The sequence below is a fragment of the Raphanus sativus genome, chromosome 6, assembly GCF_000801105.2.
Source record: "Raphanus sativus cultivar WK10039 chromosome 6, ASM80110v3, whole genome shotgun sequence".
NCBI lineage: Eukaryota > Viridiplantae > Streptophyta > Magnoliopsida > Brassicales > Brassicaceae > Raphanus > Raphanus sativus.
The window spans coordinates 36,407,624-36,423,916 of NC_079516.1; the positions used below are offsets into that span (position 1 = coordinate 36,407,624).

The 16,293-nt window shown below is 29.1% G+C and overlaps 2 protein-coding genes and 1 long non-coding RNA gene across 3 annotated transcripts; 2 read left to right on the plus strand and 1 right to left on the minus strand.

The window, feature by feature from the left end:
- The first annotated feature begins 5,522 nt into the window (after positions 1 to 5,522).
- LOC108807143 (uncharacterized) lies at positions 5,523 to 7,549 on the plus strand. The gene is made up of 10 exons (XM_018579395.2): positions 5,523 to 5,677; positions 5,766 to 5,881; positions 5,969 to 6,156; positions 6,255 to 6,321; positions 6,417 to 6,469; positions 6,575 to 6,629; positions 6,731 to 6,805; positions 6,893 to 7,013; positions 7,107 to 7,153; positions 7,236 to 7,549. The coding sequence occupies exons 2-10, from the start codon at positions 5,774 to 5,776 to the stop codon at positions 7,338 to 7,340; spliced, it is 819 nt and encodes a 272-aa protein (XP_018434897.1). The 5' UTR covers positions 5,523 to 5,677; positions 5,766 to 5,773; the 3' UTR covers positions 7,341 to 7,549.
- A 1,098-nt stretch (positions 7,550 to 8,647) lies between these two features.
- LOC108811240 (thionin-like protein 1) lies at positions 8,648 to 9,140 on the plus strand. The gene is made up of 2 exons (XM_018583281.1): positions 8,648 to 8,939; positions 9,076 to 9,140. The coding sequence occupies exons 1-2, from the start codon at positions 8,648 to 8,650 to the stop codon at positions 9,138 to 9,140; spliced, it is 357 nt and encodes a 118-aa protein (XP_018438783.1).
- A 3,689-nt stretch (positions 9,141 to 12,829) lies between these two features.
- Positions 12,830 to 14,285, minus strand: LOC108810134 (uncharacterized). Its single transcript, XR_001942972.2, has 3 exons — positions 14,023 to 14,285; positions 13,694 to 13,754; positions 12,830 to 13,228 (listed from the first exon to the last, which is right to left on the minus strand). It is a non-coding gene; the product is annotated as an uncharacterized LOC108810134 (long non-coding RNA).
- Positions 14,286 to 16,293: the final 2,008 nt, after the last annotated feature.

The following is a 16,293-nucleotide window of genomic DNA, read 5'->3' on the forward strand; positions in this document are numbered from 1 at the left end:
TGTGGGTGTCTTTTTCTGTTTCTTTCAAAAAATGTTTTAAGACAATGGAAACTTTGGATCGATTTCCGAAACGTGAAATTTATTGTTTATATTATATACAATATTTTGAGTACTCTAATCGTTGAGAGTTTGAGTTTACACTATTTTATAAAATGTTAAGTCAATGTATAATGTTTTCAGAACCATGATTACAAAGATAACTTCAAAACTAAAATAATATTCGTAAATTATTAACATTTATAATCGTCAGCCACTTTTCGGGATTTCAATTATGTTTGAGTTAATGAATTATATTTACGTGAATCAAAAATAAACTTAATGAAGTAAATCTTGGTGTCAAGTCAAATATTAGTCATAAAATTTGAGTCAATCAATCATATATGAGATTTCAATTATGTTTAGTCTATATTGTATTCTTTCCTATTTTAGAGCTAGACTGATGTAGAAACGTAAATCACATGCTGAAAATCATCACAATAACAACAGCAACATTATGACAAGCTTTCACAGTAAAGTAATTTTTATCAATCAATTATATTCGGTATTTCAATTATGGTAGTCTATTATATTCTTACCAATTTTAGATGAAAATATAAGGATTGATTGTGATACATGATAGTAACCTAATAAATTTTCAAAATTAAAAAAAAATATGCGATTGATTACTGATTTAATTCATTTTTTTTCAAAACTTACAGTAATGTCGTCATTAAGTGTGTTGCTTATGGAACACTTACTCATGTTTTCTAAAATTTATGGAATTCGACAAATGTTAACGTACTTTTTGTTTTACAGTTTCGGCAAATTAATTGGGGAAAAGGTAATTTATTATATTTTTTAAAACCGGTCGAGATAATATTATCTGTATATTTTTTTAAAAAATTTTTTATCATGATAAGGTCGATTCAAGAATTTGACTAACATTTGAGCCTAATGATGTTCTAGAAATTGATGCTTTCAGAAAGAGGTAATATATTTCACTTAATTACTTCCCATTTATAATTCTTTGTAATTTGATAAGTTTATATTCTTTGTTATGTTCTTTATAGGATTGCAAACGGAGAGTTTTGAAGATACTTTCCACATCAGTTGTTGTTATTGATTGATTTTCTGCGAAACTTTTTTTTTAAGTTCTACTTTTCATAATTTATTATTATAATGTCTACGTTTTGTTTTTTTATGGCAGCAATAATTGGATTCTCTATTTTAATCCCTTATATATTAAAATAGAAGCACTTTTAGAGACTAGCCTTATGTTCATGTGTTATTAACAAGAATGTCATTTCCTATGTGGCAACACCATATTCCTTCTCAACCTCTTTGTGTAAAAATCCTCTTCTTACTAGACTTATTAAATTTTTTGCCATTGTGAATTAATAGTAGCTTAACATAATGTTTTAGTCATATTAATTGATATTAATTGGTTATGTGCATTGATATGGACGATAATATCAAATCCGGTAGGGTTTTTATAATGTTATACGAAACTAATATGATAGTAAATGATATATATAGTCACAATTAATAGGGTTTTGACTATATATATGATTTATATTTTTATAATATTATATTTCTTTACGACTCTAAATTATAAATGATATTTTTTAGGGACTGGAAAATATAAATAATTCATACTTTTTCTATAAAACTTTAGTACATGACATTTATTTTGATGAATATTTTTTTGTATTTTATGGGATACATGACATTTATTTTGAGATAGACAATATAAATTGTTTTATATTATAATATCAAAATGTCGTATATAAAAATTTATGAGCAATCTTGAAAATTATAAAATACATTCAAAAAGGAATCCTATATTAAATTTATTGCAATCCCTATTTTTTGCAAAAATACTTTTTGATTACAAAATTATCATAAATGATGACATATATATTGAAAATGGAAATTTATATAATTCTTTTCGATTAAATTTAAGGAAAATATCAATCTTTAATGTGGACTTCCTTAATTTATGCTATATACATATAATACTTCTATGATTATCTGAAAATCTCTGATTATAATCATATACAAAATTAATAGGATAGTCTAATATATATAGTCACAACTGATAGAGTTTTGACTAAATATACAATTCATATTATTATAATATTTAACTTCTTTACGATTAATAAATGATACATGACATTTTTAAGAGATTAGAAAATATACAAGAATCATAATTATGTTCTTCTATAAATATTTAGTACACGACATTTATTTTGAATAATATTTTTTAGTTTATGAGATACATGATATTTATTTTGGGATTGGACAATACAAACTGCTTTATATTGTAAAATCAAAGTCGTATATAAAACATTATGAGCTTACATTCAAAAAAGAATTCCATATTAATTTTTTTGCATTCCCTTAAATTTTGCAATAATACTGTTGATTACAAAATTATCATAAATGGTAATAGACATTTATTTGTAAATTTATATAATTCTTTTCGACTAAATTTAAAGAACAAACCATTTTTAATGTGTAATTCCTTAATTTTCGCCATATGTTTATAATACTTTCTATTATTATCTTGAAATCTAAAATTATAATCCTAAACGAAATTAATAGGATAGTTTTATATATTAGTCACAACTGATAGAGTTTTGACTATATATATACGATTCATATTTTTATAATATTTAATTTCTTTATGATTCATAACATTCTTTAGGGAATGGAAACTATGATTATAAAACTTTGGTATGTGACTTTTATTTTTATTAATATTTTTTGTATTTTATGGGATACATGACATTTATTTTGAGATAATATAAACTGTTTTATATTGTAAAATCAAAATGTTGTATATAATTTTTTTTGAGCAGTCTTGAAATATTATAAAATACATTTCAAAAAAGAATTTCGTATTAAATTTCTTCCAATCTCTTAGTTTTGTGCAATAAATTTTTTTACTAAATTATCATAAATGGTTACAGACATTAAATTTGGAAATTCATATAATTATTTCCGATTAAATTTAAGAAAAACATCATTTTTAATGTGGACTTCCTTAATTTTCGCTCTATACATATAATACTTTATATAACTGTCTAGAAATCAACGAACAATTAGGGATTTACAACATTACTTTGTGGCAATATCTAAATATATCAGCCGATGAGAAAAGAGATCGAATCCAACATCCGAACCGTAGCCCATGATCTCATGTCTCATCAAGATTTTTAGTAAAAAAACTCTTTATAAATAAAAGATAAATCAAAAGAAACTCATACGTATTTTGAGTCATAATGGATATTAAGGTTCGATAAGGGTCCCTTTTACAATTTTGAGTTCTAATAAACCCACTAAATTTACTTCAATTTATTTACATTCTTCTTACAACTTTTATGTACTTCAAAATCAATATGATTTTAATGAAATATAACAATTTAACTTCGATAATAAGACAATTACGTTTGTCAACCATAATAAAATTATCATTATCCGGATACTTCAATAAATTTTTTGTTGATTGAAAAATTCAATAAACTTCTAATTCCAAATTGGTTTTTCTTACATTAATCTGTATATCAACATTACTTATGCTAATTATACCAAATATAATATGTCATTTTTATGTTTTTAATATCTATAATTAAAATTTATAATTTCTTTTGGTCCGTTCGCCCCGCACAGGGTGCGGGTGATCACCTAGTTATTATTAAGAGATCATCTCGACGAGGCAGCTAAAGGGCTCATGTACTTAGGTTTGACCAAAATCTCGCCAAACTGAACTGAAAAGTTCGATTTGGTATTCAGATTTTGATTTTAGATTTTTGTTATTGCAACTAAGTAAAGCTTTTGGTTTTGATTATATTTCGATTAAATTCATTAAATTCGGTTTGTTCAGTTACTTCAATTTAAAATATTGGTTAATTCAATTTGTTTCGGTTCAAAAACTACTTGACATTTTTTTAAATTAAAAACTGAATTAACTGATTACTGACTTGGATCAAATCGAAAACCGAAGTTTTTATAATTTTTGCCAAACTGAACTCATTAGAAAGCTAACCAAATTTTGATTCAGTTAGATTTAGTGAATTCGGTTAAAAACTGCAGGTCTAGAGGCAGCCATCGAATTCAATTCATGTCCACTGATTCCCATGTTGTTGAAATGTAGAATTGAACTCCGATTGGGTCATGACCGAGTCGATTCTTAATAATATCTTCAATTTTGAGTTGTTAGATCCAGAGGCATCCCTGAAATGTTGGATACCATAAGTATCTTGGTAAAGTTTTGATAATTTATTTTTCTATAAATTTGAGATTTTTTCAATGTAAATCTTTTAAAAGAATTTAAAAATTAGTCCAATATTTTACTTCGCTACAAGACATCCTTGGTTGGATCTAGGTCGATCTAGGTTGATTATGCTGTTGGTTACGATGTTGCAGTTGTAGTAGACAACTAAAAATAGAACAATATTAAGCTCACCCAACATTATTCCAATCAAATTATCATATAGATTAGTGCCACATAGATAGATAAATAAATAAATAAATAAATAGTAAATAATAAATTTGTAAAAAATCAAAATAACTAAAAAAAACAATAACGAAATTTTAACACAGCGAGATAAACCCTAAACTGAAAATTATAAACTTTAAACCCTAAATCTAAATTCAAACCCATCCAAATCCTAAACCCTGAATTTTTAATCCAAACCCTAGATCCTAAATGCAAACTTAAAAGTTACTAAAGCTCTATACCCTAAACTCTAAATCTATACTCAAAACCCTAAATCTATACCCAAAACCCAAACCCTAGAGCTTAAACTTAAACTTACCTAGAGTTTAAACGGTAATTCTAAACCCAAATTCTAAACCCTAAAATTCTAAATCTAATCCCAAAAACTCAAATCCTAGAGTCTAAACTTAAAACTAGACTCTAGACCAAACTTTTAGGGTATATAATTTGAGTTTATGGTTTACAGTTGAGTTTAAGGTTTAGGATTTATGTTAAGGGTTTGGAGTTTGGATCTATGGTTTATGGTTTGGATTTATGGTTTAAGATTTGAGTTTAGATTTAAAATTTAAGGTATATTGTTTGGGTCTAGGATATAGGTTTGCGTTCAAGATTTAGAGTTTGGGTTTAAAATTTAAATTTAATATTTGGGTTTAGGGTTTGAGTTTAGATTTAGGGTTTAGAGTTTATGATTTAAAATTTAGAGTTAGCATCGTTAGAATTTTCGTTATTATTTTTTTAGTTATTCTATTTTTTTATAATATATTATTTATTTATCTATGTGGCTACTAATGTTTATGACAATTTGATTGAAATAAAGAAAGAAATGGGTGAACCTAAGTAAGTATTATTCCTAAAAAATGTCATAGCCACAAAATTCAACCGATAAAACTTTCATTTGCTTTTTTTTTTTCTTCTTAAAACCCATAGCCAGGTCCGGCCCGTTATTTTGTAATATCTAAAGCCTCAATTTATCTGTAGTAAACCGATTAGCACACTGTTCTAACCGCTTAAATTCAGTTCGGTTTGTCAATGAACCGAACCTGAAACTGACAAAAATAAAAACCCTAATTTGCTTTTTAATCCCATTCCCCAGTTTGTTATTTTCATCACTCCTCCTCCTTCGTCCTCAACTTGTCGCGCCGTTCTTCATCGTTCTCGTTAACCGTCGTTACTTTTACAGATTGTGTCTGGTTCAGAGTAAGTTTATTAGTTTTGGTTTCGATTACATTCCATGATTAAAGGGAGCAATAGAAGCTTATGTAGTTTTATTTCTGTGTGTGTGTAGGTTTGACAATGAAGGGAGATAGTAAGTTTGAACCGAGCTCGAGTAAGATTGTGTTTGACGACAGTGAAGACGATGATGAAGATCAATCCTTATCGTCTCTGTCTTCTTCAGATGAGGTCTGTCGGAATATCTTACAATGTTGCTTTGTTTGTTGATTTTTATAAATTTTGAAGAGTTTCTTTTTCTTTTAAATTGGTAATTAGGAAGAAGAAGAAGAGAAAGGGAAAGAGTTAACATTGGAGGAAATACATAGATTGCGTGCTGATGGGTCTCGTCCTGCTGCTCCTTTGAAGCCATCGTTTTCTCAAGTGAAGAAGAACACTGGTCGTGCTGCAGACAAGAACATTACGTTCTCTGAAGCGAAGAAACCTGCTCGTGCAAACAAGAATAGGTACTTACTCACTGTTTGGTTTCTTTTGTTTCTTTCTTTCTTTCAGTTTTGTTTGGTTATTTGTTAATCTTGGTTTGTTTCATTTGTGATGTAAAAAGACCGGTAGAGTTAAGTTCCAGAAGACCCGTGAGTCGTTATAGAGAGGTTATTCAAGCTCCAAAGAAGGTATTAATACTAACAAGTTAGAGCTTTGAGAAAGTTTTCAATCTTCTTCTCCTCAAGTGTTTTGATCTTATGAGAGTTTCTTTATTTGTATTCAGGTGGTTCGGGATCCTCGTTTTGACTCATTGGCTGGAAACGCTGATCCTGAGGGGTATCTCTATCTATATCTTTCTCTCTTGCGAAACTTGAAAGTAGTTATAGTTTTGCTCATTGTTCTTGTCTGAGGTGAAGCTAAGTTATGTGTTATTTTTTGTAGGTTCAGGAAGCGATACAGTTTCTTTTTCGAGGAGAAACTTCCTGTAGAAAGAGAGGTATTTGATTTGATTGATGATGATGCTAAATGCTCAAGTTTTAACAACTTTCAGCCAGTTTTCAGTTTCTTACGGAACCATTTGTTTTGTTCTGTGAACAGGAACTGAAAAAGAAGCTAAAGAAAACAAAGAATCCAGAAGAGGTCGACGAACTCAAGGACCAGTTAACTTATGTTGTAAGTGGTCCTTTCTTTTTTCTTGCCTCTCCTCTTGGCTTGTTACTCTCTCTAAACATCTGTTTCTTTGGCTTTGCAATATCCCAGGAGAAGTTGTTGAAGTATGATCCATCAACAAATAGCAAAGGAAAGTCAATATTAACAGAACACAAAAAGAAAGAAAGAGAAGCCGCTAAGATGGGCAAAAAACCTTACTATCTCAAACAATGTATGTTCTTAGTTTTCTGCTCCTCCACATACAGCATTTTAGTGTTTGTATTTGCCAACAATTTGCTGATTCGTTTTCTTACATCTTATGCAGCTGAGATCCGTAAACAAGAACTCATCGAAAAGTACAACAGTCTCAAGGTATGTAAAATCAGTTTTGAGTCCAAAGTTTTAAAACTTTATAATCACTGAATCACTTCATTATTTTTCTTGCACAATCCAGGAATCTGGTAAGCTTTCATCGTTTCTTGACAAACGGAGGAAGAAGAATGCAACGAAGGATCATAGGTACATGCCCTATCGTCGAGCCGGTGCTTCAGAGCAATAGAGAGAGACAGTATTGCTTTCTGACTTACCCTTTACGTTGGTTCGTTAAGGGCTTTGTGATGAGAATTGAAATCCAAATGTTACTTGTTTTTTTTGTTTGCTTGATTGAGCCATATCAAGTACTGATGTTGCTTAGACTTTGTTGTGGTTCTCTCCAGACACACGAAAGAACCAAATAGAGTAATCAATATAGTTTTTGTTGGACCAAAAGTCTACCACGATTTCAATACGATTATTATTCAATAAAACTTGCAAATATATTTTATATAATTTTAGGATGAACGTATGTATATATCTTAATATTATGTTAGATATCGTAGAATATAAATTCACTGTAATTACATAAAATTAGAGATAAAATTTATTCTAAAGAAATATAAACACCAAAAAGTTTTGTGAATTTTTTTCATAAAATTTGTATATATGATAATTATTAATTTATGATTTTAATGAGTTCATATACTTATCTAAGAATTTTTAAAATATTATGATCTTATTATCTTATAGAATTATATTATATTTTACACCGATCCAACTTAATTATAAATTTATCACGTTTATTAATTTATCAAATATTAATTTGTTAGTTTTTATTATATATTTAACTTTTTATGGTTGAAAGAGATGATAAAGACTAAAGAGAAACTATATAAAAAATTTATCTGAAATAATATTTAAATTACTATAAGTGAATTAGTTAAAATATACCTATATAAATTTAACCAATATATAGTATCATAAATGAATTATTGTTTTCAGTTTTCTACACTAAAAATATTTTTTTTTTAATATAAATCCTAAAAAGGAAATTTTCTTTAAATTAATATTATATAAATTAATAAATTTTTAAGTCCTAATATTATTAGTTTATAGAATTTTTACTATATATATCATTTTAGGATGAACGTATATATATATCTTAAATTATGTGAAATACTTATTGTAATTTAGATATTATTTTATACGATTTTTCTTTATCATCTCTTTTATCCACAAATATACTAATATTAGAAATGTCAAGATTTTGGATGTAAGAAGAAAAAAATCCTTATAGATTCTACATGGATGAATGAAAAGATTCGTAATTTGTTTTTAAAAAAGAAAGATTCGTAATGAATGAAATTATTTTATTTAATCAATTACTATGAACTATCCCATCACAGCTAGCAAAATCGAAACTGATTTGTTACGGAATCTGAAATGTTAATTATACATCCCTATATAAACCAAGCCTAGTAACCTGGTTACACAAACCAACATTCATAATTAAGAAACAATTTCCATCAGCTTTTATATCCTCAAAAAAACATGGAAAGCAAAAGAATGGCGATGTTGGTGGTGATGATGTTGGTGATGGGGAACATTTTGATTGAGGCAGAGGGTATATCTTTTACAGATTGTTATAAAGGCTGTATTGTGTTGTGTGCTGTATCTAGTGACGGATTTAAGAAACTGTTATGTCCGTTCACGTGTACCAAGGAGTGTATAATTCCTACACCGTCTGAGACCAATCTAAATGAAATTGACCAGACTGATTTTTTTTGTAAACTCGGATGTGCTACCGATCGTTGTGCTTCATCCTCCTCGATCCATGATAAAGGTAAGTTTTCAGTTCTCGTGTATATAGTTTCATGTACAGTTTAATCATGTGGATCGTCTAAGGATATTAATTAGATGTTGTCCTAAATGTTTGGAATCTTAATTTTTTTATGAGTTTTTTCTTTTGGTATGGACAGATCACGCAGAGAAGGTTTCAGTATGTGTGAATTCATGCTCAGATATGTGCTCCCACAAGAACTAAAACATAAATTAGTTTGTTATTGTTTTAAACTTCCATGAAAATCAATGTTTAAATAAAAACATGTGAATCTGTGGCCGTTTTATCGATTAAATGTGCGAATCCAAATGATAGCTGTTTCTTGATTTGATATATCTTGTGTTACAAGCAAGTAAATCGACAAAAAGAAAACGTTGATAATAAAGAAAAAACGTTGATACGAAAAAGAGAGTCTAAAATAATAAAGAAAAGGATGTTTAATAATAGTTTTGTAGATTGTCCAATGTGTTTCACGTTTCCATCTAATTGTGTTGCAAACTTGCAATATAGATAACGAATTACTACATAGCTTGCCCGGGAATAATTATTATCGTTAATTATTTGCATTAAGAGAAAAAAGCTTATGATTACTTTATCTGTGTCACCAATTGACGAAATGGAACCCGTGCATCTCCCAAGAGACTATTCATTTCGTAAGACTAAACACTGTAAATCATGTATATATCTTGTAAGTATGTTACCTGCATCTCCTAATAGCGATTCCTGCTCACCTCAAATTAAATTAGTCGGATTTTGGTTAGGGCCGATTCAGTGCCGGTCTAACGTTTAACAATGCCCTAATCCAATTTTAAAACTATGTCTTTTAATATTTTGTATTGAAATTATAAAAAAACTAATATAAAAGTAATTTAAAATTTTGAACTAAAACAGTAAATATAAAACATTAAAATATACTTTTTTGCATTTTTTCATGTAAAAGCATTCATTAAATAAATATAGTCAATTCTTATAACAGTTTTGATCGATAACAAAATCAATTTAGGTAATCTCTTAAATAACATGTTATACTACTAATAACTATTTTTACCTTTTAATTTTTTTTATATGTGATGATCGATATTCTTATATTCTAAAATGCACACTAAATAATTTATATTTTTCATATAACAATCATTCTTTAAAAAACAAATATTATAGTAGGCGATCTAATCTATTTTGACATTGATTCTTGTAGAATAATAATTCCATAAATAAAATACCACTAATTATGTTCGAATGAATATCATTTTAAAGAAATTTTCAGTATTTGAATTATGCCTTCAAAATATCATAAGTAAAAATGCCTTCAAAATATCATAAGTACTAAATAATTTATATTGTCATATAACATTCATTCTTTAACAAAAAAATATTATAGTAGGTTTTCTAATCTATTGTGACATTGATTCTTGTAGAATATTAATTCCATAAGTAAAATACCACTATTTATGTTCGAATGAATATCATTTTAAAGAATTTTTCAGTATTTGAATTGTGCCTTCAAAATATCATAAGTAAAAATGTCCAATAAGTATAGTTTCAATTAAAAAATCTTATAAAATTATTTTTATCTATATAGTAACAAAAATTTATAGAAAACTAGGCTAAACCCGCCCTACGGGCGGGATATTATATTCATTTTATGTTTGCTTATTTTTGTAACTTGTTTTTAAAAAAAAATTAGTGTTCAATATATTTTATGACATTATACTATTTTAATTATTATATTTTTTTGTTAAGATTTTTTTTATGAGAATACATTTTGTTATATCATCTTTGCCTATATCTAATTAATTTTTTATTGGTCTTATTAGAGATTATAAGGTTTTATTAGCATGACATGATTTTCATGATTTTAAATGGTATATATTTTCTTTAGTGTTTGCTCAATTTTTTTATATATAGTTAGTAGATTCGAGTTTTTATTGTTGTGGTTAAGTTTTATAATCAAATCATTGATTATTTTATATTTTGTATATATTGAAAATGTAAAACCATGAACCAAAATTATCTTAAATCTTTGTTTCAGATCAATTTGTGACAATTTATCCTGCGAGATGGTTGTTAAAAATGATGTATTGGATTTAAAGAACACCAAACGCACCAATAACCTATCTAGAAAATTAGTGAAAACTCACATGAAAAGGGTTAGGGTCATGTTCTCTAAAGCCAACCAAAATCCGCAGGACAAATTGTTATAAATACAGTTAGACTGCTTTTTTTTTTGTTCATACACTTGAACTGTTTATTTAAAATCTAAAACATTAGAGAAATAAAATTTATTTTTGAAGTGATTAGGGCACAACAAAATTTTGAATTTTCTAATTTTTTTTTTTTATTAATATTATAGAATACTAATAAGATGGTGAGTAAACTGAATAAATAGGTAACTAAATCTTATAAGTTATGATCTAATTATTCTTTTGTTTTGTTTATTTGGATTTCAATAGAAGAAACTGTTAAACTGCAAATAGTTTAACTTTTTGTTATTTTAAGATCAGCTGATAGCTTTTAATCGACAGTCAAGTATTTACCTACAATATTTTAAATGTTTTTACCAGTCTTAAATTTTATAATTTGGCCTTTTGACGTTTATTAAATCAGTGAACCTCAACCGTAATGTGACAATGGATTAGTCAAAAAATGTAGTGATGTGACAGTGGTATACGCTATAACGATCATAACAATAGGTCTTAAAAATCATCTCATATATTCAGTACCGGTCCTAAGTTTTCCAGGCCCTATACACAATTACAAATAATAATTTCAATATCAGCAAAATATATTAAATAAGTTATGCAAAAATTTATTTATTACAATAATTATGCATTTTATAAAAAGCAAATAACTAACAAAAATAATTTCTAAAACATGTGTATGTTATATAGTTTAATTAGCTTACTTATATGAAGTTTTTTAGTTTTATATATTTTGTAATTTTATTTCAAATTAAATATGCGAAAATATTTATTTTATAAAAGTTCTTTTTTATACTGTGGGTCTCACAAAAATATGGACCCATTCGAATGCATCACACGTATGTGCTCAGACCCGGTACTGTCTATATTTTGGTTTGGTCAATTCTCCTAAATAGACATTTTTAAATTTTTGTCACAAAAATATTGAAAAATGACCAAAAAAAATTATTTTAGAGACAAAAGAACTCTTACATCTTACATATATACAAATAAATAAAAAATCTTATATCTTTGATATATACAAATAAATAAATAAAATATATTTTTATAACTTCAAATTTATGTTTTCAAATTCAACTTTTTATGAAAAAAATTCCGAACTTTTTCAATTTTTTATTACTAATTTTTCTTTTTGAAATTTGAAAATGTTTTTTGAAACTTGCATTAGTTAACCATGTGGATATAAGTGTATATTAATCTTTAATAAAACATTTTGGACATTTTAATTCTCAAATACTATATTTGTGAAAAAAATCTTTTAGAGCTATCCTAGAGTATATCTCTTATTGTTTCTATGCAATAAAAGAAATCTCAAAATATAACATCAAAGTCATTATCATATTTCTAATAGATTGAATGTTTCTTCACAGAATTTTAAAATATAAGTTGATCTTAAAGTAAAAGTTACTAACCTATATATTTTTCGATTGGTATGCTCTTTCACATATATTTTCTCTTCAACTACGCAAAACCCATAAAGCTAATATTTATTTTTGTGTGAGATTTTTTTTGCTGTTTTTGATTTTGATTTTTGTTTATTGTACAACTGTTTGAAAAAAACTTTCCTTAGTACCAAAAACATAATATGCTATACAAAACGTTGTTTCTTTTCTGTCTTTGAAAGTTTTTTTTGCTTCCAAAATATGAAAGGTTATTTTGGCACAACTGAACCGTTTCTATTTAGCAGTGGTAGAATTAGAAAGAAACTTTTATTGGAAAATACTTTTCAGTCAATAAGCTAAAAAGATGATTCTGATATGAATATCTTAATTAGCAAACCTTTATTCCTAAGAGATGTTGATAGGAATAAAATGTGAGGTTCTTCTACAGAAACGAAGATCAAGAAGCTCTGTTTTAAAAAAAACATAGCACAGATGAAGGCATGTAAGTCTCTTCAGGGTGGAAGTAAACCCGTTAGCTCTGTTACCAACCGAAGGATTCTGCAACCATGACCAAGGCAATGGAAACCTTATGGTATCCCCACAGGGTTGTAAATGGTGGCAAATCTGCCACATTTCCAAACTTTATCGAAGTCAGTGTTTTTCACGGCTTAGGTCTCTCCGAGAATTATCCTTCTTGTAGCAAAACATATGGCTGAAAAAAAGAGAAACAAAGAGAAAAAAATGTTATTGATAGAGATTCATTATTGTCAGGAAGTTATCAGTAAGAAGGGGTTTACAGATGATGTACTTCCCATTTCTTAACAGCAATGATTTTGAGAAGTGTACGAATGGTGGTGACCTTTGCAACCGGTGCAAAGGTTTAAAACCATACTTTAAGATGAGAACTTTACATAAAGCTCCAATTTTGAGCTAATAGACTGTTCTCTACATATTCTACATCAAAATGAGAACTTTAGCAATTTCGAGCAATTTCGATTACATTGTCAGTATTAAGCATGTCTCACATAAAATCAAAAGACTTGAGTTTCTTCATCTAAGTAATTAGCTTCTAGTGATGATGAAGCCCAAGGATAAGTAATTAACTCTATTACAGACTCTTTAATTGTTTGCACTCTTAATTGATTGGATTCCTAATTGATTAGCAAACACAAAGTACCTGGAAAATTTGAAACAGATAGAAGTGGCTTCTCTCCAACCCAACTTTTTGGGGGCTTCGCCTACAGTTTGAACACAAACAACTTAAGTAGTAGTAGATCCATCCATCGGCAGAAAAGCGAGGAGCAAAAAAAATAGATAATAATTTGGAAATCAAGAAATCGTCTATATGCACAGAACTGAGTGGGATCTTTTTCACATAAAGAAAAAACAGGTTAATCACCAGTAGAACTCCAATAAATAAAAACAGAAGAGCAAAGTCCCAAAAATACTTCGAGAAAAATAGCAAAAGTAATGAGCTTGGATGATTCTCAAGGAACAGTGTCTTACCTTTTTTTATAGGTGTAGATACACGGCTTGGAAGATGATTGTAAGAGGAAGAATGTTGATCTATTTATACTCGCAGATACACCAACTCCGAATCAAAGCAAGCATTAAAAGCTACATCGTGATTGATTGATTTGATAGAAATTAAACATGAGGAATCGGGAACGTTTCGATGTTGAGATGATACAGACGAAGATGAGAAGTCACCTCACGATGAAGGAGAGATCGCGAGAAGTTTAGGGTTTCTTTACATCAGTTTTAGCAGCCCAAACACACAACAGAAATAAAAAGCCCAGTACACGAAATATATGATACTTAATGAAACGATGAGTTTCATTAAAGATGTCACGTGTCGACCACAGAGAGAGCGAGTTTCCAGCCTGTAATCCTAGGTGGCATCACATGAGGGAAGGAAACCCAACTTTATATAAATAGATATGCCCCTTTAAATTGGATGCCCTAATCGATGGCTTGGGTGGCTTCCCCTCTGGGCCGGCCCTGGGCCGATTCAACATTGTAATGGACCATTGAACAAAAAGTGTTGTATCTTTTTTTTTAACGTATAATTCGATTTTATTGATATACCGGAGTACAAACATAGTTACATAATCGTATACAAAGCAATAAGATACAATTTATTATATACGCAGAAATATGCGACATATGCTGAAAACAAATTATTTGTAGAAGTGAAGATTGATGTTGCTTTCTTTTGTAGTAAGCCTTACACGCTAACAGAATATGTGATCTGTTATTTTCCTTCTCCGGAATTCTGTCTTTCTCTGATATAATAGGCATGCCACTTTAGCATTTTACTTTTCCATATCATACAGTAAAAACCCATTGTATCCAGAGCATGCTTTGAAAAATTAACACGGTACCACCGTGCCCTTTGTATTAAAATAGACTCCATACTACACCTTTTGTAACTTCGGTAGACTGATGATTTAGTCTTCTGTTTATCCCATCCACCCATACGTACAAATATTCTCTGATGGATGTCAATCGAAACCATTGACAAGACCATTTGTAAAAAGCGTTGATTTCTCTCTGCAAACTTAGTTTCCTCAACCACTTATAGGTGGGCTAGTAGTAGGGCGGATTTCGGGTTGAGGGTGAGATTTCCAATAATTTTTTTTTTTTTGGTAAAATGTTAAATATTATATCAATTTTTGTTTTTGACAGAAATTACAAGAGATGACAAGTAGCAGAAAATGAAAAACAATAACACAACACCAGAAAAAACTAAGGACAACAACAAGGCCGTGGCAAACAACAACACATCCCGAGCAGTAAAACAGACTAATAACGAGACAATGCCGAACCTAATACTCCAAAACTAGATGAGAAACCGGAGATTTCCAATACTTTCGGGTTTGAATCCCCGCAGCTGCAAACACATTTAAGTGGCCACACGGATATGAGTCCATTGTTTAGGATTCATTTGAATACCCGGAAGAGGATCTATCCGTGGGTTACACTTTCCACTCGGGAATTAGACTTGGTTCCATTAGTGGTCCGGGTTTAACTTTTTTTTTTTACAAAAAAAAAACTTAGTTTTCTCATGCACACAAGTTCTTCTCTGTACTCTAAAATTGGATTTTGACGGTGAGTGATGCACGATGGAAACAATGTCATAGTCTCCAGGCTAAGGTGCCTTAAGAAATGAATGCGTCTCTCCAAGAATAACTAGAAAAGGAAAATAAACATCGTGCAACAAGTGCTCGGGTAAAGCGCCGACGAAACCACGGAGATTGGCCGGAAATACACTGACATATCCAACTTGATTTGCCGGAAGAAGACGCTCCGTAATGGAGAAAATCAAATCTTCCCTTCGACGAGATCGCTTCGAAACTCTGTCCCATGATTCCAGAAATGAACAAAGGAAAATCAAACCCATGTCAATTACCAACACAAGAGGCGGTGATTGGGGTAAACGAAAAGAATAATGTCTTTGAATGGGTGAATAAAAGCATCGATTGAAGATGAATCCCATCGTGGATAGTAGAATCAAACAATTCATTGGTTTGTTGTGAAAGGAAAATTAAAAAACAGAAAAGAAACCGGCGGTCGGAACCGCCGGTGATGCCCGCAAAAATGAAAAAGGTGTGTTGAATACGGTCAAAGTGTTGTATCTTTATAGTAAAAAATATACATATAAAATATAGGGAAATTAGGCTGTATAACCACACAAAAATGTATAATTCACAGACTAGCCAGTTTTCCTAACAGTCCTATATACGGCGTTATTTTTCTATATTAATACTGTTTTGC